The sequence below is a fragment of the Mauremys mutica genome, chromosome 20, assembly GCF_020497125.1.
Source record: "Mauremys mutica isolate MM-2020 ecotype Southern chromosome 20, ASM2049712v1, whole genome shotgun sequence".
NCBI lineage: Eukaryota > Metazoa > Chordata > Testudines > Geoemydidae > Mauremys > Mauremys mutica.
Window position 1 is genome coordinate 22,925,385 of NC_059091.1, and position 23,891 is coordinate 22,949,275.

Sequence of the window (23,891 nt, forward strand, 5' to 3'; positions counted from 1 at the left end):
CCCTCTGTGCAATGCTGGGGGGCCCATAACCCCGCCCCCTTCTGTGCAATGCAGGGGGGGCTCGTAGCCCTACCCCACCCCGTGCAATGCTGCCCCCCCCCGAACCTCGCCCTCCACGTGCAATGCGGGGAGTCCCCTTGGAGGTCTAATCCCCGCCCCACACCCCGGGCTTTATCTAGTCTTCACCTCCCCCCCTCTCTCTGCTCCAAATGGGCCGGCCCAGCCCGGAGGGGGGCGTGGAGGGGGGAGGGGGTGGCTATAAGACCCGGCTGCAGGCGAGCTGGGCACGCGCCGCGGAGCGAGAGGCTGGGTGTGTTGGGGGTTCGTGCAGCGACAAGGTGGGTGCGTTTGTGCTGCGCGCTCCTGGCCGGGTTCGCTGTGGGGGGCTCAGGGGCTGGGGGCGCGTCTCACCCCCGGGCCTGCAGCTGCTCTCTTGCAAAGTGGCCGCTCTGAAGCGGACCTGGGGCGGGGAAGGTTATGGGCTCCCCTGCCTCCGGGGGCTGCTTTACCCTCCTGCAAATCCCGCAGGAGGAGCCAAGCAGGGGATGGCTTCGTGCCAGGGCCTGGCAATGCCAACGGGGCCTTTTGTGTCCGTCCCCCCCCAGTCTCTGCTGCCTATTTTTGCTTTCAAAGCTGCTGCTGTTTGTGGTGGGCCCCCAGCTAGGCTGCAGCCTCGATGCTTCTCTGCCTCGCTGGTCCTCGCAGCTCCATCCTTTGTGGTTTGGAAAGCACCAGGGGGGGCGAGGCGTGGATCCTGACTCGTCCTGGGCCCCTCTTGCCTTAACTTATGGGCCAGCTCTAGCAGGTGCCAACCGCTGCAATGGTGCCTCAGGCTTTTCCTGGGTGGTGCTAGTGGGTTAACTTTGAGCCCTGGGGATGTGTAACGTTCCCAAGTGGCTGGATAGGGAAAAAACTGTTATGGGGGGGACTTTCCATCTTGCACCCCTGGAAACAATTGTGGGGCTGGAAGAGGGCCTGAGCCATCAGCGGGGCCCTAGCAAGGTGAATTTTAGGCTGCTGGCTAATTCCTTACTGTCCTGGCACGTGCCCTGCTGTGAACAGCTGCCTTCCCCTGCTGGGAGCGTTTCACCTTTGCTTTGTGCTGCTCAGGACTTTCCAGGCAGTGGCATAGAGGCGATTTGGCTTGTGGGTCTTTATTCGCGCTTGGGGTTTGTCCAGTGAGTTTCCTCCGTGTCCTGCTTCGGCGCTGTTGGGCGAAGCCAGTTTAGCGCAACTTCTAAGGGGGCGGGGAGCCAAGTGACTTCAGGTGGCTGGTAAAAATTGCACCTGGAGGCAGAGCGTCTTTGCTGAGAGGTGGCCCCGCTCCTGCCAAGGTGGCCTCACACTCCGCTCAGCTGTGATAAGATCCCCGTGCTGGTAGCAGAGACCCTGTCGTGTCAGGTGCTCCGCAGACACCTAGGGAGACGTGGGCCCTGCCCTGCTGTGGTTACAGGACCAGGGGCAGGAGCTGGAACTGAGACATGAAGCTGAAAGTGACTCGCCGAAGGTACCTCATGGGGCCAGCCGGGGACAGAACCCAGGTCCTTAGACCCCAACCTGCTTTCGGCTCTGAAGACTCGCTTGCCGGCTGTTCGCTTGCACCATGGCGGCGAATCCTGGGTGCTGGGCAAACTGCCTTGGGGTGCAGCTGCCTCTGGGGTGGAGGCTAACAATGGAGGGAGAAAGCACTTTCCCCCAGTGACACTAGGGCAAAACTCCCTATTGCTTGGAGCCCTTTGGGGGAATTCTGTCCACCCCCAGTAGGGCGGCTCTTGGCTGAAAAGACCCCCAAGCAGAGCTATGGGTCCTGCGATGGCTCTGTGCTCTTGTTTGTGGTGTCTGTTCTGTCATGGTAGCGAGAAGACACCCCCCCCCCGCCCCAAGCTTGGTGCTGAACGGCCACAGAAGGAAAACCCAGTAAAATTCTTGCCAGCCCGTATCTCTTCCCCGCTGGCTTAGCCGGCCTCATCCCGCAGCGAAGCCATAAATTTCCAGGTCTCTGAGCTGAAATTAACCAAGGTCCTGTTTAAAATAATGGGAGCTCGGGGGCATCCTGTTCTCTGTCTGCTCAAACAGAATGGACTGAGAGCAGGACTGTCGCTTTCGATGCTGTCAGTGTGGAGTGCTGGGAGGCAGGACTCCTGGGTTCGATTCCCCAGCTGCGGGAAGGGAGGGGAGTCTAGTGCTTGGTGGGCTAGGCGTCAGAACTCCTGGGTTCTCTATCCCTAGCTTTGCACTGACTCGGTTTGCCAAATCACGGATTAGTGTCATTGATTTGCACGACTTTGGGGGGTGAAAAGTGCCTTGTGTATATATAAAGTGCTGCTTGTTCTGCCCTCCCCCAAAAGATCTTTGCCTTGCATGAGCTCTGCAGTACCTGGGTTATACCTGTGCTGGGGTGGGGGGATGCCTGCTGGGTCTACCATTCTCAGTGCCAACCCAGAACAGCTGGTGTGGTTTGAGCCATGGGATGTGAGTGACTCTCATGTGACTGGGGGCTTGGAGCTGATTGTCCGATCACCCAGATCAGAGCTGGGAGGGAGATGATTGGGGTGGACTGAGAGGGGGAGTTGATATTGGGACTGGTCTGGGAGCTGGTATCAGCTCAGAAATCCAGGGGCTGGTGCTGTGAGACCTCCTGAAAGTCAGGGCCCCTCTGGTCCATCTCCAAGCTACCCCCATTGCTGCAGAGAATGGGAGAATCTCCTCACGGTTGCTGGCGAGGCCCACTAACGGGTGCCACCCGTCCTGAGCCCCGGCTTCTCTTGCAGGACATGGCTTCCGGTAAGGCTCACATTGGCAAACCAGCCCCAGGCTTCCACGCCACGGCCGTGGTGGATGGAGCCTTCAAAGAGATCAAACTCTCCGACTACAAAGGTGAGAGAGACGTGCTGAAGGCTCTGCCCTGAGCCCCTGCTAACGGGGAGGGCCCTGCAGCTCCCCTGATGAGGCACTGGGAGTGGAGGTGCTGGGAGCTCCCCCAACAGCCAATGCTCCTGCCCTGCTCCTCGCAGCGCCCCCTGCTGGTACTGTATTAACAGGACATTCTGTGCATCCATGAATACTGGGGCCCTCTACAGGGGATTCTGCCAGACTCTGCCTGCATGGTGATGGGGAACGGGGTCACTGCCTCTAGGGCAGGGGTGGGCAAACTACAGCCCGGGGGCCACATCTGGCCCTTCAGATGTTTTAATCCAGCCCTTGAGCTCCCACCAGACTTGTCCCGCTCAGCACATGCTGTGGTGCTGCGTGACTCCCAGAAGCAGTGGCATGTCCCCCTCCAGCTCCTATGCGTAGGGGTAGCCGGGGGCTCTGTATGCTGCCCCCACCCCAAGCGCCGGCTCTGCAGCACCCTTTGGGCCAGGCAGCACACCACAGCTTCCGATAAGCGCCACCCAGATCCTGCACCCTGACCCCCTACCCTAGCCCTGATTCCCCCCTCTCCTGTCCTCTGAGCCCCTCGGTCCCAGCCCAGAGCACAGTCCTGCACCCCAACCCCTCATCCCCAGCCCCACAGCATGCACCCCCAGCTGGAGCCCTCACCCCCACGCCCCAGTCTGGAGCCCCCTCCCACACCCTGAACTCCTCATTTCTGGCCCCACCCCAGAGCCCTCACCCTCTCCCACACCCCAACCCCCAATTTTGTCAGCCTTCATGGCCCACCATACAATTTCCATACCCAGATGTGGCCCTCAGGCCAAAAAGTTTGCCCACCCCTACCCTAAGGGGGTGGGGGGGGGTCTGTGGGGCAGAATTAACCTCCTGTGGGGAGAGGGGACCTGGCAGTTTTGCCATCCTGCCTCTGGGCAGGCAAGTGTGCAGCGCTGTCTCTTTAAAAGATAAATCGGGGAGGGGGACCCTGTGTATAATCCAGTCAGCTGGCTTGTGATTGGCTGAGCTTGGGTTTGAGGGGGACCAATCCCAGCGCCTCCTGGGTGAGACCCTGTAACCAGATCAGCTGGCTTGCAAACAAGGCCTCCAGCCATGCGATTGGGTCCTGGGGGCGGGGGGCGGAGCCAAGCATGGGGTCTCTGCCAATGGCACCACGGCCTGACGGCCCCTCCCGTCACAGCGCCCCCTGCTGACCTGTTATCCCCCTGCGCCCCCCCCCCCAGGCAAGTACGTGGTGCTGTTCTTCTACCCCCTGGATTTCACCTTTGTCTGCCCCACCGAGATCGTCGCCTTCAGCGAGCGCGCCGAGGATTTCCGCAGGCTGCGCTGCGAGGTGCTGGGGGCCTCCGTGGACTCGCACTTCAGCCACCTGGCCTGGTGCGTGGGGCGAGGTCTCCCTGCCCCCCGAGGCTGGGGGACTGGCAGGGTCGGGGGGGCCCATCTCTGATCTGGCCCTGGGGGGGAGGGGGGAATAGCTGGCTCGGGGGGGGAGGGAATGAGACATGATGGGGTGGGGTGGGGGCTGGCTATGATCACGACCCAGGCTAATGCATCAGGAAACCTGGTTTCCATCTGTCACGTGCTGTGGGTCTCTGTCTCCTTCCGAAGTGTCCCAGGCCAGTGACCGAAATGCCCCCTAGACACCCCCTCTCCTCTCGGCCCATGATGGGAGTGAGGTCAGGATCTCGCCAGCCTGCACCACAGGCGCCTGGCACCGCTGGGCTGAGGAGGAACTGCCTGTCCAGTCCCTGAACCCGGCTGGCGCTGGTACCGGGCCCCTAGGGATGGGGAAGGGCCAGAGGGGTCAGAGCCCCTGGGCGCCAGGGGTTGAAACCGCCCCACAGACCAGTTCAGATGCCTCCCGAGCTATCAAAAAGCCCCATGCGCCCTGGTCAGATGGGGGGCCAGGGTGGGGTCCATCCCTCCTGGCTGTGACTAGAATCCAGCAGACGTTACAAGCCGGCCCAGAGGGGTGGGGCGGGGTGGGCCCCTACTGGCTTTATCTGGGGAACCCTCTGTGAGAGCAGCCTTATCACCCCAGCCACTGGGGCTGGAGCCAGCCAGAGACAGGCCTGTAATGGGAGTGGGGAGTGGCTGGCTAATCTGGCACTTGTCTGCAGGGGTGGGGGTGCTCTCCCCCCCCCAGCATGGGGCAGTAGGGCTCTCATCAGCACACCCCCGCCCCTGCCCCCAGGGCCAGCGCTTCCATTAGGCGACCCTAGCCGGTTGCCTAGGGCGCCAGGATCCCGGGGGTGGCATTTTGTGCACTCCCCACAGGGCGCACGGGAGCTTCGGTGGCACAACGGGAGCGAAACCGGAAGAACCTTCTGCCAACCTGCCGTGGAAAACAGCAGCAGGCAATTGAGCAGCTCTGTGACTGCCGCTGTCGCCTGCGGCATTTCGGCAGAGGGTCCTTCGGCGGCGCGATGGGAGCGGAACCGGAAGCTCCCGCGCGCCCCGTGGGGAGTGCACAAAATGCCGCCCCCCGAATTCTGCCTAGGGCGCCAGAAACCCTGGCACCGCTCCTGCCCCCCTCCCAGTCTGAGCACTGGCTCAGATCCTTTGATTTAGTATCTAACCTGGATGTCTGTTGTCTGGTAGTTGGGGGCGGGGCGGGGGGAGTCTGGCAGGACCAGCTGCCCCTCAGCCCCTGATGCTGCGAGCCAGCAGATGTCTGGCACAGGGTGGGTGGTGCTGGAGCCCACCGACCTGCTGCAGCCTGGGCTCTGCCCCATGTGCCCCCTGAGTGGGAAATGGTGCCTGACGCACTGGGGCCAGTCCTGTGGCTTCCTCTAGTGGGGAGCCAGCGCTGGGGGCAGATCTGGATTTGGGGGTCCCCATGGCTGGGATTGGGGGTGTACCACAGTGTGGGACTAACCCCCTTGTCTCCCGGTAGGGTCAACACCCCGCGGAAGGAGGGGGGGCTGGGCACCATAAACATCCCCCTGCTGTCGGATCTGACCCACAGCCTGGCTGCCGATTATGGGGTGCTGAAGGAGGATGAGGGACTCACCTACAGGTGTGTGGGGGTGACTGGTAGCCCTTGCGGGGTGAGCTTCTGGGGTCTGGTCGGGGTGGGGTGGGGGGCAGCACTTGTGCTGAGGCCCTGCTCTGGTCTCCCTATGGCGGTTTTGGGGCCCCACTGGAGTCCTGCTCCCCAACTTCACAGCAGCGCCAGCTACTGTCGATCGACCCCCCCCCTGGCCAGCGAAGGGTGGGTGCATCCGGCAAGCGGGATGCTGATCGGGGAGCCGGGGGAGTGTGAGAACAGTGAACACTAGGGTGGGTATATGGGGGGGTTGGGGAGAGATGGAAGGAGCCCCATGGGATGCCAGGCTGTGGGGGGGGGTGTCGGGTATCCCCACCCTGGAGCCGGTGTCGCTCTGAGTGAGGCTAGAGATCTCCCATCTCTGGCGCTGATGTGCACCCAGAGATTCGGTGGGGTGGGGAGAGTGTCCCTGCTTCCTGGGGGGCTGTCAGGTGGGGGTGCCCCACATCCATTAGGGGGAGGCTGCAGGCTCCCAGATCCCACTGGATCCCCACCATGACAGATCTGAGATGTTGTCGGGGCGGGGGGGGGAGGGCTTGTGCTCCCCCATCCATGGCTTCCATTGAGGTGTGATCCCTCTTCCCCCGCAGGGGCCTGTTTATCATTGACGACAAGGGCGTCCTGCGGCAGATCACGGTCAACGACCTGCCGGTGGGGCGCTCGGTGGAGGAGGTGCTGCGTCTGGTGCAGGCGTTCCAGTACACGGACACACATGGGGAAGGTGAGGCCGGGTTAGGGGAATGCAGGGCCCAGCTGCAGCGGTGTCTAGATGGGGTGAGTGCCCCACAGCTGGGGGGTGGGGCAGCAGGTCTGTTTGTTCCCCAGGGAGGGGGGGGGAAGTGAGGGGCTCTCCACGCCAGCTGTTTCGAGCTGGCTGCAGACTCTGCTTATACTGGGGAGTTTCTCTCCAAGGGATAGAGATGCCTCCCCCCACCCCACGCTGGGCAGGAGGGGTGGGCAAGGGCCCCATGCATGGACCTATGGTGCTTGCACCTCCATGCCGCCCTGGGCAGACCTCCAAGCTGGAGAGGAAGTGTTGCCTAGCGGTTAGAACACTAGCCTAGGACTTGGCATCAAACCGAGGTTTTCCTTGCTCTGCCTCAGTTTCCCCATCTGCAAAGTAAGAGGGGGTGGGGAATGCAAAGCAGGGATGTCCTGCTCCCTCCTCTGGTCTCCTAACCCCCCTCCCCTGCTGTCTCCAGTGTGCCCGGCAGGCTGGCAACCCGGGAGTGACACCATCAAGCCCACGGTGAAGGACAGCAAGGAATACTTCGCCAAGCAGCACTGAGCTCGGGGCAGCTGGGGGAGAACCTGGTCTACTGTGAAGGTCCGTCCCCCCCACTCCATTGGAAGGGGCTATTTGGAGGAGGGGGGGGGAATCCAAGAAGAAGCTTGTGACTAAAATAAAAGGGTTTGCTTGAAAAGGAGCCAGTTTGTGTCTGATCCTTAATTTGGTGGGGGTTGGGCAGAGTCTGGGTGACCCTGCCGGGCGGGGGGGGGGGGGGTCCCCATCCAGCTCCCGAGCCTGGTGCTGTGCCCTGTGGATCATCCAGCCTCTGATGGGCCCCAGGCTATAGCACCTCGCACCACTAGGTGGTGCTGTCGGCTGCATCTCGCTAGCGCCCTGGTGTGCGGCCAGCTCTGGGGAGGCAAATCCCGGTCTCGCAGCACAGCGGGGTCAGCCTGCTCTGGGGGGGAGCCGGTTGCAGGGCCTGGGATTCTCTGCTCGGGGGAGACCCCCTGAAGGCTCTTGGCTTCCCTCCCTCCCCCCATCGCAGCACAGCTGCCCCCAGGCTGGAAGGAGCCGGGCTTGCTGGTCCCAGAGGGTCCTGGCTCAGTGTTGCCAGGTTCTCGGGTGGGGGACTGGGATCCAGCATGGTGGGGGCAGCTGGGTGGGGCATTGAGGAGTGTTGGGCTTGGATGGGGTCGGGGCGGCTCATAGCAGGAGCTGGGCACAGTTCATCTACCCCCCCCCCCCAAACCCAGCCCCCTGATGCTGGGGGGAGGGGGAGGGGAGACTCGACAGGCATGTCCAGGCTGTGGCTGGCCAGGTTGGTGCTGTGCCAGCAGGGGGTGCCCTCTGCCCACCGAGACCCCGTCCTCCAGCTGCTGGGTGAGAGCTGCTCCCTGCCCCACAGAGCTCTGACTACCCCAGGGGGAACCCAGGAGTCCTGCCACCCCCACCCCTTCCCTCTGACAGCTGGTGCTAGGGGCTGCAGCCAGCCCTGGGACCTGGTGTCTGGGGGGGACCGGGGCAAGGTGCCCCCCCTACAGTTGGCATCGGCCCTGCCGGGAGAGGGGGATGAACCAGGCACATCCGTTCCCCCTCCCCTCGCCCCCCACCCGCACCCCAGCCAGCGCTGGGCCTGAGGGAGACAAGCTGGGATCTGCCTGCGATTTCATCCCCCGGGCCCCATTTCCTGCCCCCCTGAGCTGGCCTTCCTAGGGGCTGAACAGGCTAAGGGGGCCAGGGAGACGGGGACTGGCTCAGAGCCGGGGGTGGGGTGCAGGCAGCCCCTCTGACAGGAGCGATGGCTGGGTAGGGGGTAGGAGCTCCGAGGGCTGGTCTCCGCTGGGGGGGCTCTTGTCTCTGGGTCACTGCTGGTCCTAGCATGGGGTGCTCTCCTGGCAGGGACACCGTGTTCCCCAGCTGCTCCGATACCAGCCAAGCTCCGGGCCGGGCTGGGCTTGGCCTGGGGCCGAGGGCTGGGCTGCCCCCGGGGCCGAGGGCTGGAAAGCGGCCCGGCAGCCTGCGTGCCCGGACAGGGCGGTGCAGCGTCACTGCACCCAGCTGTGTACACAGCCGCCCCTGGCACGCACGCACCTCTCTGCCCACGGCGCTGGGCACCACCACTGGCCTGTGCACCCAGCCCCCTGGGGTGCACCCGCAGCCCTTAACCCCCTCCCAGCCACACAGGGTGTGCTCCCATCACCCTTCTCCTGGGGCCAGTCTGGGTCTGTCCCGGCGCTGGGTCTGAGCTGGCAGCATCAGCCTGGCATGTGAGGGGGGGGGGGAGGAGGAGCCTGCAGGTGGGGGGGGGGGAAGGGGTGTTGCAATGTAGGTACAGAAAGGATGTATGGGGGGGCAGGAAGCGTGTTGCAGTGTGTACAGGAGGAGTGGATGCGGACGGACGTGTAGGCAGGCGGGGGGTGTGGATGGGGGGGTGTACAGGACAGGGGGATGTGAGAGGAAGGGGTGAATGGGGGAGGGGTGTGTACATGGGGTGTATGGGTGGGGGTACAGGGGGTGTGTACAGCACAGGTGGATGGGGGAGGGGTGTGTATGGGGGAGGAGGTGATGGTGTACATTGGGGGGGTGGATGCAGGGGGAAGGGTACGTACTGGGAGGGGGGGTGTACAGGGGGAGGAGTGGATGTGGGGGTGGCGGTGTACAGGATGGGTGGATGCAGGGGAAGGGGTGGATGTGGGAAGAGGGAGGTGGATGGGGGAGTAGTGGGGGTAGATGCAGGGGGCATGGGGGGTGGATGGGGGAGGAGGGGGTGTACAGGGGGTACAGGGTGAATGCTGGGAGAGGGGGTGCAGGAGGTGGATAGGGGGTGTACAGGGGGAGGGGTGGATGCGGGTGGAAGGGGGCATGGGGGGGTACAGGGGGTGGACGTGGGAGGAGGGAGGTATGGGGGGTGTACAGGGGGAGGGATGTGGGAGGTACAGGGGGTGGATGCTGGGGGAGGGGGGCACAGGGGGTGGATGGGGGGCATACAGGGGGAGGGGTGGATGCCGGGGGAGGGGGTGCAGGGGGGTGCAGGGGGTGGATGGGGGGCGTACAGGGGGAGGGGTGGATACAGGGGGATGGGTGCAGGGGGTGGATGCTGGGGGAGGGGAGCGCAGGGGGTGGATGAGGGGGCATACAGGGGGAAGGGTGGATGCTGGGGGAGGGAGGTACGGGGGGTGTACGGGGGAGGGGTGGATGCCGGGGAGGGGGCGCAGGGGGGATGCAGGGGGTGGATGCTGGTGCAGGGGGTGGATGCTGGGGGAGGGGGTGCGGGGAGGCGCAGGGGGAGGGGGTGCTGGGGGGTGCAGGGGGTGGATGCTGGGGGAGGGGGTGTGGGGAGGCGCAGGGGGAGGGGTGCAGGGGGGGCGCAGGGGGCGGATGCCGGGGGAGGGGCGCGTGCAGCTGCCGTGTGTTCCTGCTCACGTCCCTGGGCGCTGCTCCCACCCCCGCGCTGGCCGGAGCTCCCGGCACAGGCTGTTCCCGTTCCCGGCACGCCCAGCTCGGCCCTGGAGCCTCCGCGTCCCACCCAGCGCGTCTGCAGGCAGCCAGGGCTGGGTTAGTGCGGGGCGGGGGGGGTTGTGGCGGGGATTGGGCAATTCAGGGGCATCGGCTGGGGGGGAGCCCAGGGCTGGCGCAGCAGAGGGGGCTGCGGGTCGGGAGTGAGGGGCACCGGCAGAGCTGGGGGGGCAGGGCTGGCGCAGCAGAGGGGGTTGCGGGTCGGGAGTGAGGGGCACCGGCAGAGCTGGGGGGGCAGGGCTGGCGCAGCAGAGGGGCCCATGGGTCGGGAGTGAGGGGCACTGGCAGAGCTGGGGGGGGCAGGGCTGGCGCAGCAGAGGGGCCCGTGGGTCGGGAGTGAGGGGCACTGGCAGAGCTGGGGGGGGGCAGGGCTGGCGCAGCAGAGGGGGTTGTGGGTCGGGAGTGAGGGGCACCGGCAGAGCTGGGGCGGGGGCAGGGCTGGCACAGCAGAGGGGGTTGCGGTTCAGGAGTGAGGGGCACCGGCAGAGCTGGGGGGAGGGCTGCGGGGTGGGGGGGTTGGTGTTGAGGTTTGCCGTGTGGGGGAAGCTGGTGCAGCAACTGCCTGTGTCATCTGTGACTCACGCCAGCCCTATTGATCTCCCTCGCGTTCCCCCACAAACTCTCACCGCCGCCAGCACGCTGCACGGGCCCTGGGGACCAGCTGCTGCCAAGGAACCGCTTTGAAGCTGCCTCGTGCTGTCACGCAGCTGGGGGCTAGGCTGAGAACACCCCAAACTGGCAAATAAAGGGTTACTGTCCCCCAGACCTCCCCCACCCCAGAGCCGGAGACCGAGGGACCCCACCCACCCGGATCCACCCCAAAGCCACCTGCCACCTCCTCTACCTTGATCCCTCTTCACACCCGTGTGTGTAGTGTGCTGGGTCAGCTGGCACCCTCCCCCACCCCCCACCCCCCTTGTTGTGTTCTGAGTGCCCCCCTTTGCTGTCACATCCTGCCAGCCCCCCGGGGGTGGGGGGTTTCTAGCAGGCTTGTGGCACAGGGAATTACCAGGCTTGGTCATGGGGTCCTGAACGATCCCTTAAGGCCAACGGGAGCCAGCCTCTGGCCCGTCTCTGGGGGCTTCCCAGCCAGTGAGCATCTGCTCCCCCCCAAGGATGGACAGCCCCCCCCCCCAAGTGATCAGCCAGGGCCCAGGCCTCTGGGGGCTCACTGGGACTCAGCCCACCATGTCCCTCTGTGACCTTGGTTCAGTCATTTCACCAGCCTGTGCCTCAGTTTCCCCCTTTCTGTGGAATGGGAGGTGACAATCCCCTCCTGCATCTACCTCTGTTACTGGGGGGGTGGGGTGCCTCTCACTCCCCTGCTGTCCTGTGGCCAACAGGGGAGCAGCAGCTGCTTTGGAGAGAGGGGTAAGAACCCCTCAGCAGACAGATGTGAGGGAAACAGCCCCTCCCCCAGTGAAGATCTCCTCATTCCTGCTAAACGGGGCCTACCCCCTCCCCCAGCCTCTAGGCACTAAATCTTCAGGCCTGGGATCCAGAGGCTCATCCAGCCCCTCTTTGCCTCTTGCTCAGCTCTGGGCCCCAACAACTTCCTGTGGCAGGGAGTTCCGCAGGCTCACGCCCCAGCCCCTGGAAACGTTTTCCCTCTGATCCGTGCAGGGTTCTGCTGGGACCCCACTCTCACCTTGGGGTGCTACCATTATACACCTAATATCCTCCCCCCTCAAAGCAGGGTGCTACTGTAATGCACCTAATATTGCCCCATCTCAAAAGGTGGGTGCTTCTAGCTGCTCCCTTGACACCCCTAAAAACACCACCCCCCCCCAGCAGCTTCCAGAGTCAGGGAACCCTTTGCTTTGCCTTGGATCTGAGCTGTGGGATCGTGGCTGGATCTTTCCCGGCTCAGCTGACAGAAACTCACCCGCGGGGGAGGGGGGGGTCTCTCTTTTTTTAAGGGGGGGGGAGCCTGGCAAAGCCTCCTCCTGCCCCCTCCCCACCCGGGGGGGGATTTCTCAAAAGCCCCGGCCTGGAACCCAACGGGCTCGTTTCAGGCCGGCTGCCCCCAGCGCCGCTTCCCCGCGGCCCCTGGGAAAAACCCCTCCCCGCCGCCTGCCGCCTGAGCTGGAAACGAGGCCAGGCCGAGCCCCCTCTGCCCGGCAGGCGGCGTGGGCGGGGGTTCCCGGAACGGGGGCCCGAGCCCGGGCACGTCACTCGCCGGCCCGTGCCCATATATGGGCATCTTCCCTTGCGTCACTGGGAAAACCCTTCCCCTCGCCTGCCGCCCGCCCCCTTGCGCGCGCCGGAGCCGGGCGGGGGAAGCGGCGCAGCGCAGCGCGGCGCAGGGGGGATTTTTAACCCTGTCCTTGGGCGAAAACAGCCGCGCAGGGGCTCCAGGGCGCTGCGGTCTGACATCAGAGCTGGGGGGGGGAACAACAACCCCCCCCCCTGTAATCAGCCCCACAGGGAAATCGCCAGGCAGCGCGGGTGGGGTTACAGGAAGGGGGACGAGCTGGGGGGGATTCCCAGCTGTGAGAGCCCCAGGGACTCAGCCAGGCGGAGCTCGTGGAAAACACAGGCCCTGGAGCCAGAGTGGGAGGAAAACAGCCCAGATCAGCTGAGAAACATCCAATCCACTGGGGCTGGGAGAACTTGCCAGAAATGCCTCCTACAAGTGGCGGGGGGGGGGGGGGGGGTAGAGATTTTGTGCAGAGCCCCACAGGCTACCACCCCCAAACAAAAAGTGGCAATGAATGATCAGTGAACAATAAAAAAATATATACACAGATGGAGTCCTGGAGAAACTGACAGCAAAAACATCTAGTTTAAACCTTTCCAATGTAAAAAACTCACTTAAAAATACAGAACAGATCCTGTTTTATGATCAAAACGATCCACCTCCCCCCCCTTTGAAATAATTTAAGAGCCAAAAGGGATTTGAAACAAAACCAAAACCTCAGACAGGCACTTAGAGAACATTTTTTTTTTTTACTTAAATAAAAGGTCAATAAAAAGTCAAACACAAATACAATCAACTTTTTTAAACACACAAAACAAAATAAATTCAAGGACTTTTGTTTAAAAAAAAAACAAACCACCACAGAAGTAAAGTAAAGAAGCCGTATTTCCTTTCGTGGGCTAGGCAGTTCTACGGTGTGGCAGTCAGTTTCTCTTATCGGTCAATGTCAAGTATCAGATTTTTTTTTGTTCGTTCTGTTTTAAGTTAAGGAAAGTCCTGGCCCCTTAATTCAGTTCCCTGCGCCGAAGTACCTCTTGCCGCACTATCCAGCTATGCAACAAGTTTGTTGGTTTGTTCCATTTTTAAATACACTCACACATACACAATTGTAGGCAATACGCACATATTCTGAATCCAGCAGAGAGCAAAATACAAACCCCTCCCGTCCAAAAAAATAATAATAATACAACCATCAACAGACAGGAGGAGGCCGAGAATCGTCTTCAAAGTTGCATGCACAGGTTGGTCCAATGTGTGAGAACGCTACAGAAGGCGAGATAATGGTCATGTAAACTTTCCAACGGGGAGTCCAGTTACACACAAGTCTCTTAAATAACATTGGGGGGGAGGGGCGTTCAGAAGGATTGCATTTTAACAGTCAAAAGCAACTGGCACCCATTGTTCACGTGATTCATGACTTTCTGCTTGAGTTGGGCCACCTGATCTCTCAAGACGCTAGCCGTGTTGGACAGTCCCGCGTTCTCCGTCTTCAGCGTCTTGACTTTGTCCTCCAGCCGGGCTATCCTTTCCAGCTTCCTCTTCCGGCACTTGGTAGCCGCCAGCCGGTTCCTCAGCCGCTTCCTTTCCACCTTGATCCTCTCCTGATCTTCCATGTTGATGGGAGACACGGGAGGCGACTGGACATCCGGCACGGTCTGAGGCTCTTCCTTGAAGACCTGCACCCTGGACGGGAGGGAGGTGGCCAAGGAGTGACCCCCGTAGGCGTGGGTCTGGGGCAAGTAGCTGAGGTTGGCGGTGGGGTAGCTGGAGGAGGTGGTCATGGTGCCGGGGTTGTAGCTGGTCAGGTTGGTGTAGACGGGGGGTGGCTCCTGATGGAGGGAGGCCCCGTAGACGCTGCTGGCCACCGAGGCGGCCGCGCCGATGGAGACGTTGGGCGGGGGCATGTGGTTCATCTTGTGCAAGTCGTCCAGGGCCTTCACAAAGCCGTCGGCAAAGCCCTCCTGCTCCTCCGTGGCCCCCCGGGGGTAGAAGTAGGGGCCCGGGGTGGGCGTGGTGGTGATCACCCCGTTGCTGTTCTGGATGATGAGCCGCTCCAGCTCCGGCGAGGCCAGCTTGAGCGAAGCGTTGGCGCCCGCCTCGGGCAGGCCGGCGGGGGCGTAGAAGGCGCCTCCTTCCTCGGCCGCCTGGCCCCGGAGGTGCAGCTGCGCCTTGAGGCCCCGGCAGGGCTCCGAGAGGTTGACGGCCATGTTCTGCTTCAGCGCCTTGTAGTCCGGGGGCCCGCTCAGCTCTGCACGCCCGTAGCCGGAAAGAAAGGAGTCGTCATGATAGAACGGCTGCTCCATTTTGGTACACATCAGCCACGCGACCCCAGATCAGCACGCGGCGCCCCGGCCTACACAGACAGAGGGGGCTGGGGGCTGCTGAGGCAGGAAAGCTGGTTACGGTGAAGGGGGGGGGTCAAGGCAGATCCTCCAGGCTCCCCTCCCAGGCCGCCCCCGAGACCAGTCCACGGCTCGGTTTCACTTCCAGAAACGCTCCCTCTTCCTCGCCCCCTCGCTCCTCTTCCTCCTCGCGGCGTGGGGGGGTCCCCGGCCGGGCTCTGCTCCCCGAGCGCAGCCCCCACGCGTGGCGGGCGATCGGCCCGGCTCCCTGCTCTCTAGCCCCCTCGGAAGCGACAGGCGGCGGGTACCGTACCGGGCGGGGGCTCCGCGGCGGGGCTGGGCGCAGCAGGCGGCTCCGATCGGGCTCCGAGCTCCGTCCCCTTCTGAGTCAGCTGCTGGCGGCGCCGCGCGGAGCCTTTATAGCGCCCGGCGGGCGGAAACGCGCCGCCATTGGGCCGCGCCGGAGCCCCACGCGCGGGGTGGGGCCGCGGACGCCGCCTGCCGGGCAGCCCCGTGCGTGCTGGGAAGGGCCCGCGCGGGGCAGGGCTGCGCGTCACAGGGGCGGGGCCAGAGAGACGGACAGCGAGAGACACAACCACACACAGAGACAGACACACAACCACACACAGAGACAGACACACAACACACAGAGACAGACACACAACCACACACCCAAACCTATAGAGACAGACACACAACCACACACAGAGAAAGACACACAACCACACACCCAAACCTATAGAGACAGACACCCACACGTACAGACACACAACCACACAGAGACAGACACACAACCACACACCCAAACCTATAGAGACAGACACACACACGTACAGACACACAACCACACACAGAGACAGACACACAACCACACACAGAGACAGACACACAACACACAGAGACAGACACACAACCACACACCCAAACCTATAGAGACAGACACCCACACGTACAGACACACAACCACACACAGAGACAGACACACAACCACACACCCAAACCTATAGAGACAGACACACACACGTACAGACACACAACCACACACAGAGACAGACACACAACCACACGCAGAGACAGACACACAACCACACACCCAAACCTATAGACACACAACCACACACAGAGACAGACACACAACACACAGAGACAGACACACAACCACACACCCAAACCTATAGAGACAGACACCCACACGTACAGACACACAACCACACACAGAGACAGACACACAACCACACACCCAAACCTATAGAGACAGACAAACACACGTACAGACACACAACCACACACAGAGACAGACACACAACCACACACCCAAACCTATAGACACACAACCACACACAGAGACAGACACACAACCACACGCAGAGACAGACACACAACAACACACCCAAACCTATAGAGACAGACACACAACCACACGCAGAGACAGACACACAACAACACACCCAAACCTATAGAGACAGACACACAACCACACACAGAGACAGACACACAACACACAGAGACAGACACACAACCACACACCCAAACCTACAGAGACACACAACCACACACAGAGACAGACACACAACAACACACACAAAAACCTACAGAGACAGACACACACAAGTACAGACACACAACCACACACAGAGACAGACACACAACCACACACAGAGACAGACACACAACCACACACCCAAACCGACAGAGACAGACACCCACACGTACAGACACACAACCACACACAGAGACAGACACACAACCACACACACATCAGCCCCCCCCCCCATGTGGGCACATACATGAACTCACTGACAAAACACACTCGTGACCACTCGCACGCCTCCATCCGCGCACACTCACCCAAGACCTCCCTGCTAGCCCAGAGGGCTCCCCACTGGGGTCCCCACCCGGCTCCCTGTGCCCCCGTGTGAATTCAGCCATGGGGGGCGGGTACAGAACCTGGACTGGGACCTGGGGATGGGCTGGGGGGCTGGGGATCGGGGCCCTTGGGGAGGGGGATCAAGGCCCTATGGGCTGGGGGGCAGCTGGAGCTGTAGGGAAGGTGGCTACACTGGATCCCCCCTTCACATGAACCGACCCCTCCAGCTGGAGGGGGGCGGGGGAGCTGATCCATCTCCAGCCCAGGAAGAGCCCGTCCCCGCCCAACTCACCCTCTGGACGGGGCGGGTGCAGGTAGGGCGAGGTGGGGGCCACGCGTGTGACGGGAGCGAGCTGCCGCGGAGGCCTTAGGTCACGGGAGAGCCGGCAGCAGCCCGTCTGTGCAGCACCTGGGACTCATCCTCCCGCACCGGGCCCCTGGGGACCGCAGGGGCCACTTACGCCACAGCTGGGCCGTTGGCTGATTAAATGCTGCAGTGTCTGATCCGTAGGTACCACACTCACCTGCAGGCCGAGGGACACAACTCTGCAGTGTGCGGCCCCGGAGCGGCATGGGCTGCAGGACTCTGCCAGCGATGCTGCAGCACCGAGCAGCAGGCTGGGAACATCCTGCGGGGCCCGATCGGTGCATACTCTAGTACTCTGCAGCAGGCTGGGAACATACTGCAGTACCTGATCCGTGCATACTCCAGTACTCTGCAGCAGGCTGGGAACATACTCCAGTACTCCGCAGCAGGCTGGGAACATACTGCATTACCTGATCCGTGCATACTCCAGTACTCTGCAGCATGCTGAGAACATACTGCAGGGCCCGATCCGTGCATACTCCAGTACTCCGCAGCATGCTGCGAACATACTGCAGGGCCCGATCCGTTCATACTCCAGTACTCTGCAGCAGGCTGAGAACATACTACAGTACCTGATCCGTGCATACTCCAGTACTCTGCAGCATGCTGGGAACATACTACAGGGCCCGATCGGTGCATACAATATTTTCATGTGCACCAATATTCTTCAATATATACTACAGTACAGTACACTGATCTAATCAATCCCTCTGCAGTTTATTACGCTCCTCTGCGCTACACACCGCAGTACTCTGGGGGGCTTTACCTACATGCTGGGGTATTGCTGATAATATACACTCCTGTCTGTTTACACAATACTATGGTACGTGACGGTGTAAGTACAGCATTTTAATAGAGTACTCTACTGTTGTATTCGACAGCTGCTGCAGGACCTGGCAGGATGTAATGCTGGGGGGCAGGATCCTGGCTTCTCATCCCAGTTTTGGGAAGAGAGTGGGGTCTAGGGGTTAGAGCATGGGAGCCGGGACTCCTGGGTTCTATTCCTGTCTCTGAGGGGGGATGGGGTCTAGTGGGTTAGAGCAGGGAGTGCTGGGAACCAGAACTCCTGGGTTCTATCCCCAGCTTGGGAGGCGGGTGGTGGGGTCTAGGGGATTAGAGCACAGACGTGGGGCTGGGAGCCAGGACTCCTGGGTTCTATTCCTGGCCCTGCCACTGACTCACGGTGTGAAGTGAAGTGAGTCACTTCCCCACTCCGTGCCTCAACTTCCCCATGTGGGAAAGGGCCTTTGCTGCCTTCGTTTGGGAAGAGCTCCGGGCTCGCGGGTGACAGAAACAGCCCTGACACCGCCGGGTCCCCCAGGGGCTGGCAAACCTTCTCCTTAAAACCTGCTCACTCCTCCCTGCGGGGCACCGTTCGTCCCTGCTCCAAGCGGGGTAAGGTTTGTATCACAGACACTGCAATGCAGCCACCTCTGGGGTGCGGCACAGGGGCCGTTTATACAGGGATCCCTTGTCTGGAGCTGGGACGCAGCCACCTCTGGGGTGGGTCTTGTGTAGGTTTAAGGCTCGGGGAAATCTGCTCGGCAGGAGAGCCGCACAGTCTTATGATCCTCTCCGGGCCCAGCTCTTCCAGGGGACCCACTCGCCTGGGCGGTGGCCTCTCAGGACGGGCCGTGCCCAGAGGAGGCCTCACCGCCGGGATTGTTTGGCCAGGAAATAAACAGCCCAGGCGGGTTTGGTTTGCAGACAGCCCCAAGTGGCAGGACGGGCTGGGCCGTTATCAGGGAGTGGCGAGAGCAGAGCCAGGCACGGAGCAGGGAGCAGAGTCTGAGAGACACGCCCGCGCCCAGCTGGGCGCTCTGCCAGGACGCGGCCCCGACCCAGCGCAGGGGCGGGCCGGAGCCGGGGTGAAGGAACGGGTGACACAGCCGGGGGCTCCGGTCCAAGTCTCAGGCCGGTTCCAATTCAGCCCAAATTGGTTCCCTCCTCCAGCCTGCATGTTTTATTAGCGCCATGTTACCGAGGGGAAACTGAGGCAGGAGAGGCCGAGCTGGGGATAGAACCCAGGAATCCTGACGCCCAGCCAGCCTTATTTGCTGCTTCTGGTGTCAGCCATGGCCTGACTCCTGCCCCCCAGTGCCCCAAATCCCCCCCCCCCCGGAACTCCCTCCTCTGGGCCTGTCGGGAGGGTCTGCGGGGAAGGGGCCAGGGCAGGTGGGTTCGGGGTCACAGGGCAGGAGTGATATTGAAGCGACAGGGAGGAGATTTATGATCAGACGCTTCCTGTCTCCACGTGTCCCCGGGCAGGGCGGGACGGCACCCTCCTGCCCCTGCCCGGGGTCCCGTACACCTCCGAAGGGAAGGGGCTGGGACCCCTACCAGACGAAAGGGGGTTAACCCACTGCCACCCGTATGGAAGTGCACAGATACACGCGTGTGCCCATGATCACCTTCACACACACATTTACATGCCCCATGCACACGCGTGTGCACACCAACACACACTCCCACGTACATCCACACACACCGGTGCACGCTTGGGGACACCCCCACGCACACATGGAGCCACTCCCGTGTGCTGTGCCCAGCCATCCACAGTGACACTTGTGTACTCACGCGCACACCCCTGCTTGCACAAGGCCACTCGCATGCACACGCTCGCCCCGAGCTGCTCGGCGGGTGACTCAGGCCCATATAAGGCAGCGGAAGGAGCCGGTGCCCCCCCCCGCCCACACCTCCCCCGCACGCCTGGGCACGTCGCTACCTGCTGCAGCAGGGCACCCAGCGCCGGCTCCCAGACACACCCCAGCTCACGGGGTCCCCACGCCCCTCCCCCGCCGGCCAGGCCAGCGCCCGTCCCAGCGCTGGGGCCGGCTGGTGGGGGAGGGCAGGGGGCGTGAGGAACAGTGGGGGGGGAGACTCGGGGGTCATGGCCCCACAGATCCCCGACTGACCCCACATTGGAACCAAGCGCCATTGAGATTAATCCCCCCTCCCCAAGTGAGTCGCCTTCCCCCCACTCACCCGTCTCTCACCCCCCCCACTCCTCCCCCTCCCCCATCAACCCTTCTCCCAGGTGCCCCGAATATCATCCCCCCACTGAGCCCCTCCCCCACCAAACCCCTTGCCCTCTGCAGCCCCCCAGTACGTCCCCACTTCTCCCCCCCCCGCGCCCCAGTAATATTCCCCCCCCCCGCAGGGCAGCAGCAGGGCCTGGCGTCTGGCGGGAGCTGGGCCAGCGGCGCCGTCTCCCCATGCTAATGAGGGGATGAGTCGGCACCTGGCCCAGTCCCTGGGGGATCCGGGGCGGGGGGTGAACGGGACTTTCCCAGCAGAGGAGCACCTGGGTGGGAGGCCCAGACGTCGGGGTCAGGGACTGCCCTGTACAGCGGGGCTGGGATCGCAGGGGGCTGCGGGTCGGGAGTGAGGGGCACCGGCAGAGCTCGGGGGAGGGGAGCCCAGGGCTGGGATCGCAGGGGGCTGCGGGTCGGGAGTGAGGGGCACCGGCACCGCCCCAGGGCTGAGGGCTGTTGCTGGCTCAGCAGCGCCAGGTGTGGCTGGCGAAAGGGTTTAACGCGCTGAGTCGAGCTCTTCCCCCTGCGCCACGCTGGGCCCAGCCCGGCCAAGCAGCGTCCCGGCCTCAGCCCTTTGCACGGGCAGGTTCTCGCCAGGGCTGGGCCTGGCACCCAGCGGGGAAGATCTCATGGCCTGGTGCCAGTGGGAAACCACACAGCTGTCTGCAGCCCCCTCCCTGCCCCCCCAGCTCTGCCGGTGCCCCTCACTCCCGACCCGCAGCCCCCTCCCTGCCCCCCCAGCCCTGCCGGTGCCCCTCACTCCCGACCCGCAGCCCCCTCCCTGCCCCCCACAGCTCTGCCGGTGCCCCTCACTCCCGACCCGCAGCCCCCTCCCTGCCCCCCCAGCTCTGCCGGTGCCCCTCACTCCCGACCTGCAGCCCCCTCCCTGCCCCCCCAGCACTGCCGGTGCCCCTCACTCCCGACCCGCATCCCGCTCCCTGCCCCCACAGCCCTGCTGGTGCCCCTCACTCCTGACCCACAGCCCCCTCCCTGCCCCCCCAGCTCTGCCGGTGCCCCTCACTCCCGACCTGCAGCCCCCTCCCTGCCCCCCCAGCCCTGCCGGTGCCCCTCACTCCCGACCTGCAGCCCCCTCCCTGCCCCCCACAGCTCTGCCGGTGCCCCTCACTCCCGACCCGCAGCCCCCTCCCTGCCCCCCACAGCTCTGCCGGTGCCCCTCACTCCCGACCTGCAGCCCCCTCCCAGCCCCCCACAGCTCTGCCGGTGCCCCTCACTCCCGACCCGCAGCCCCCTCCCTGCCCCCCACAGCTCTGCCGGTGCCCCTCACTCCCGACCCGCAGCCCCCTCTCTGCCCCCCACAGCTCTGCCGGTGCCCCTCACTCCCGACCCGCAGCCCCCTCCCTGCCCCCCACCGCTCTGCCGGTGCCCCTCACTCCCGACCCGCAGCCCCCTCCCTGCCCCCCACAGCTCTGCCGGTGCCCCTCACTCCCGACCCACAGCCCCCTGCCAGCCCAGCCCTGGGCTCCCCTCCTGCCAAGCTATGCTTGTGCTGATGGGAATCTCACAACTATCCAGGCGTCCCCTCCCCCATAGGACATGGGGGGAGGGGGAATGTGGCACCCACCCTGCCCCACCTGGGGTCCCTGCAGCCGGCCCTGGGCTAGGACGGGGGGGTTACAGCTGCCCATGGCGATGGAGTTTCACCCCCCCCTCGATCCCACTCCCTGCCCCTCCACCCCAGCCCTGGATTCTAGGGGCTTTTGGGCCATGTGTTTTTCCCTCCTGCCCGACTTCTCCTTCCCTATAAATATCCCGTGACTCAGTGCCGGGAGCCAGGATCTCAGCCTTGCGGTGGTGGGGGTGGGGGCAGGGAGGGGCTCCGGGCCGGTAGTGACCCTGGGGGGCCCAGAGACAGGGTTTTGCTCTGGGCTAACGTCATTTCAAGGAGGGGCTCTGGGTGCCACTGAGGGGAGTTGGGTTTGTTATAACTGAGGGAAACTGAGGCAGGGAGCTGGGACAAGACATACCCGGCCCCTGTTTGTAACACAGTGAGTCGGGGTGGGGCTGGGGCTAGAACCCAGGAGTCCTGGCTCCCAGACCCCCTGCTCTAACCACTAGACCCCACTCCCCTCCCAGAGCTCGGGAGAGAACCCAGGCGTCCTAGGACACCATAACTGATAGCAAAGGGTGGCTGGGGAGCCCTGCTGGGTTTGACCCAGCGCCGCTCCCATCTGGCCAAACCCCCAGTACCCCTGGGGGAGCCCTGGCCGTGGGGAGCTTGCTCAGCTGGGAGTTGGGGGCAGTCAGAGCCCCTCCCCCATGGGGTTCACGACCACTGCCCCGTCGGTGCTGGGCCGATGAGCTGGGGAGTCCGGGCGAGGGGCCGTCGAGGCATCAGGGTTCATGGGGTGTCTCCTCCCACCATGAGGCGCGGGGCTCAAAGCCCAGCCAGATGTTTCCAGCCTGGGTGGCAGGGCAGGATTTGCTCCTGGACTGGGGGGGACGGGAGAGGAGCTGGGAATTGGGGGACCCATCCCGTGTGCCTCCCTGTGGGGCTGGGTCGTCCCCCCCCACTCCAGAGCTGGCCAGAAGTGCCTCTGCCTTCCTCCCATCCCCACCCCCTCAGCTCTGCCCCCTTTACACAGACATCACTCCTGGGGCTAGGGAAACTGAGGCACTGAGAGGGGGAAGGACACAGGGAGTCAGCGTCAGAGCTGGGGATAGAACCCAGGAGCCCTGGCTCTTCCCCTCCCCCCCCCACTTTAACCCCTAGCCTGCACCCCGCTCACATACGGCAGCCTGTGGGGTGGCCCCTGTGTGAAAGGAGTTAGTGGGTCTCAGCCCACCAGGCAGCCCCAGTGGAGGGGCCAGAGGCTGACTGGAGTGTGCTGCTGGGCGGGTGTGAAGGGGGGCTGGGAGCCAGGACTCCTGGGTTCTCTCCCCAGCCCTGGGAGGGAGGTGGAGTCTTGTGGTTGGAGGTGGGGGATGAGGGAGTGGGGTTTAGTGGTTAGAGCGGGGGAGGAGGGGAGAGCGTCAGGACTCTGGGGTTCTCTCCCTGACTCCAGAGGCTCAGCCAGCCGCCCTGCCACGCTGCCCCCTTGTTCCCACCCCCGCCCCCTTCCCTGCCAGCCCGTGCCCAGGAAGTGCCGGGGGTGGGTGACGGAGTCATTTCCCGTGAAGCGGCCAGGCTGGCGAGCAGGGGGCAGAGGCAGCTGGTTCAGAGCCAGCGGGCGGGGGAGGGGGTTGGTCTCCCCAGCTGCCCGGGCCCAGCTTCCCGCCCCCCCCCAGCAGATGAGAAACGACCCCCCCCCCTTCACAGGGGTCAAATAGTAACTGGAACCAAGAGGAAGTTGGGGGAGGGGGGACGTCACCTCATGGCTCAAACTCAAGGTCAGGACCCCTCATCCCCCAGCTCTGCCGGTGCCCCTCACTCCCGACCCGCAGCCCCTGCTACCCCAGGCCTGGCTCCCCACCCCCACAGCTCAGCCGGTGCCCCCCACTCCCGACCCGCAGCCCCTGCTAGCCCAGGCCTGGCTCCCCACCCCCACAGCTCGGCCGGTGCCCCCCACTCCCGACCCGCAGCCCCTGCTAGCCCAGGCCTGGCTCCCCACCCCCACAGCTCGGCCGGTGCCCCCCACTCCTGACCCGCAGCCCCTGCTAGCCCAGGCCTGGCTCCCCCCCCCCACAGCTCTGCCGGTGCCCCTCACTCCCGACCCGCAGCCCCTGCTACCCCAGGCCTGGCTCCCCACCCCCACAGCTCGGCCGGTGCCCCCCACCCCCAACCCGCAGCCCCTGCTAGCCCAGGCCTGGCTCCCCACCCCCACAGCTCGGCCGGTGCCCCTCACTCCCGACCCGCAGCCCCTGATAGCCCAGGCCTGGCTCCCCACCCCCACAGCTCGGCCGGTGCCCCCCACTCCCGACCCGCAGCCCCC

The 23,891-nt window shown here is 63.8% G+C and overlaps 2 protein-coding genes across 2 annotated transcripts; one reads left to right on the forward strand and one right to left on the reverse strand.

Moving 5' to 3' along the window:
• The first annotated feature begins 251 nt into the window (after window positions 1–251).
• PRDX2 (peroxiredoxin 2) lies at window positions 252–7,356 on the forward strand. Its single transcript, XM_044995069.1, has 6 exons — window positions 252–338; window positions 2,772–2,877; window positions 4,116–4,269; window positions 5,789–5,911; window positions 6,532–6,662; window positions 7,144–7,356. The coding sequence occupies exons 2-6, from the start codon at window positions 2,775–2,777 to the stop codon at window positions 7,227–7,229; spliced, it is 597 nt and encodes a 198-aa protein (XP_044851004.1). The 5' UTR covers window positions 252–338; window positions 2,772–2,774; the 3' UTR covers window positions 7,230–7,356.
• A 5,763-nt stretch (window positions 7,357–13,119) lies between these two features.
• On the reverse strand, window positions 13,120–15,129 carry JUNB (JunB proto-oncogene, AP-1 transcription factor subunit). Its single transcript, XM_044995687.1, has one exon. The coding sequence runs from the start codon at window positions 14,703–14,705 to the stop codon at window positions 13,746–13,748; it is 960 nt and encodes a 319-aa protein (XP_044851622.1). The 5' UTR covers window positions 14,706–15,129; the 3' UTR covers window positions 13,120–13,745.
• Window positions 15,130–23,891: the final 8,762 nt, after the last annotated feature.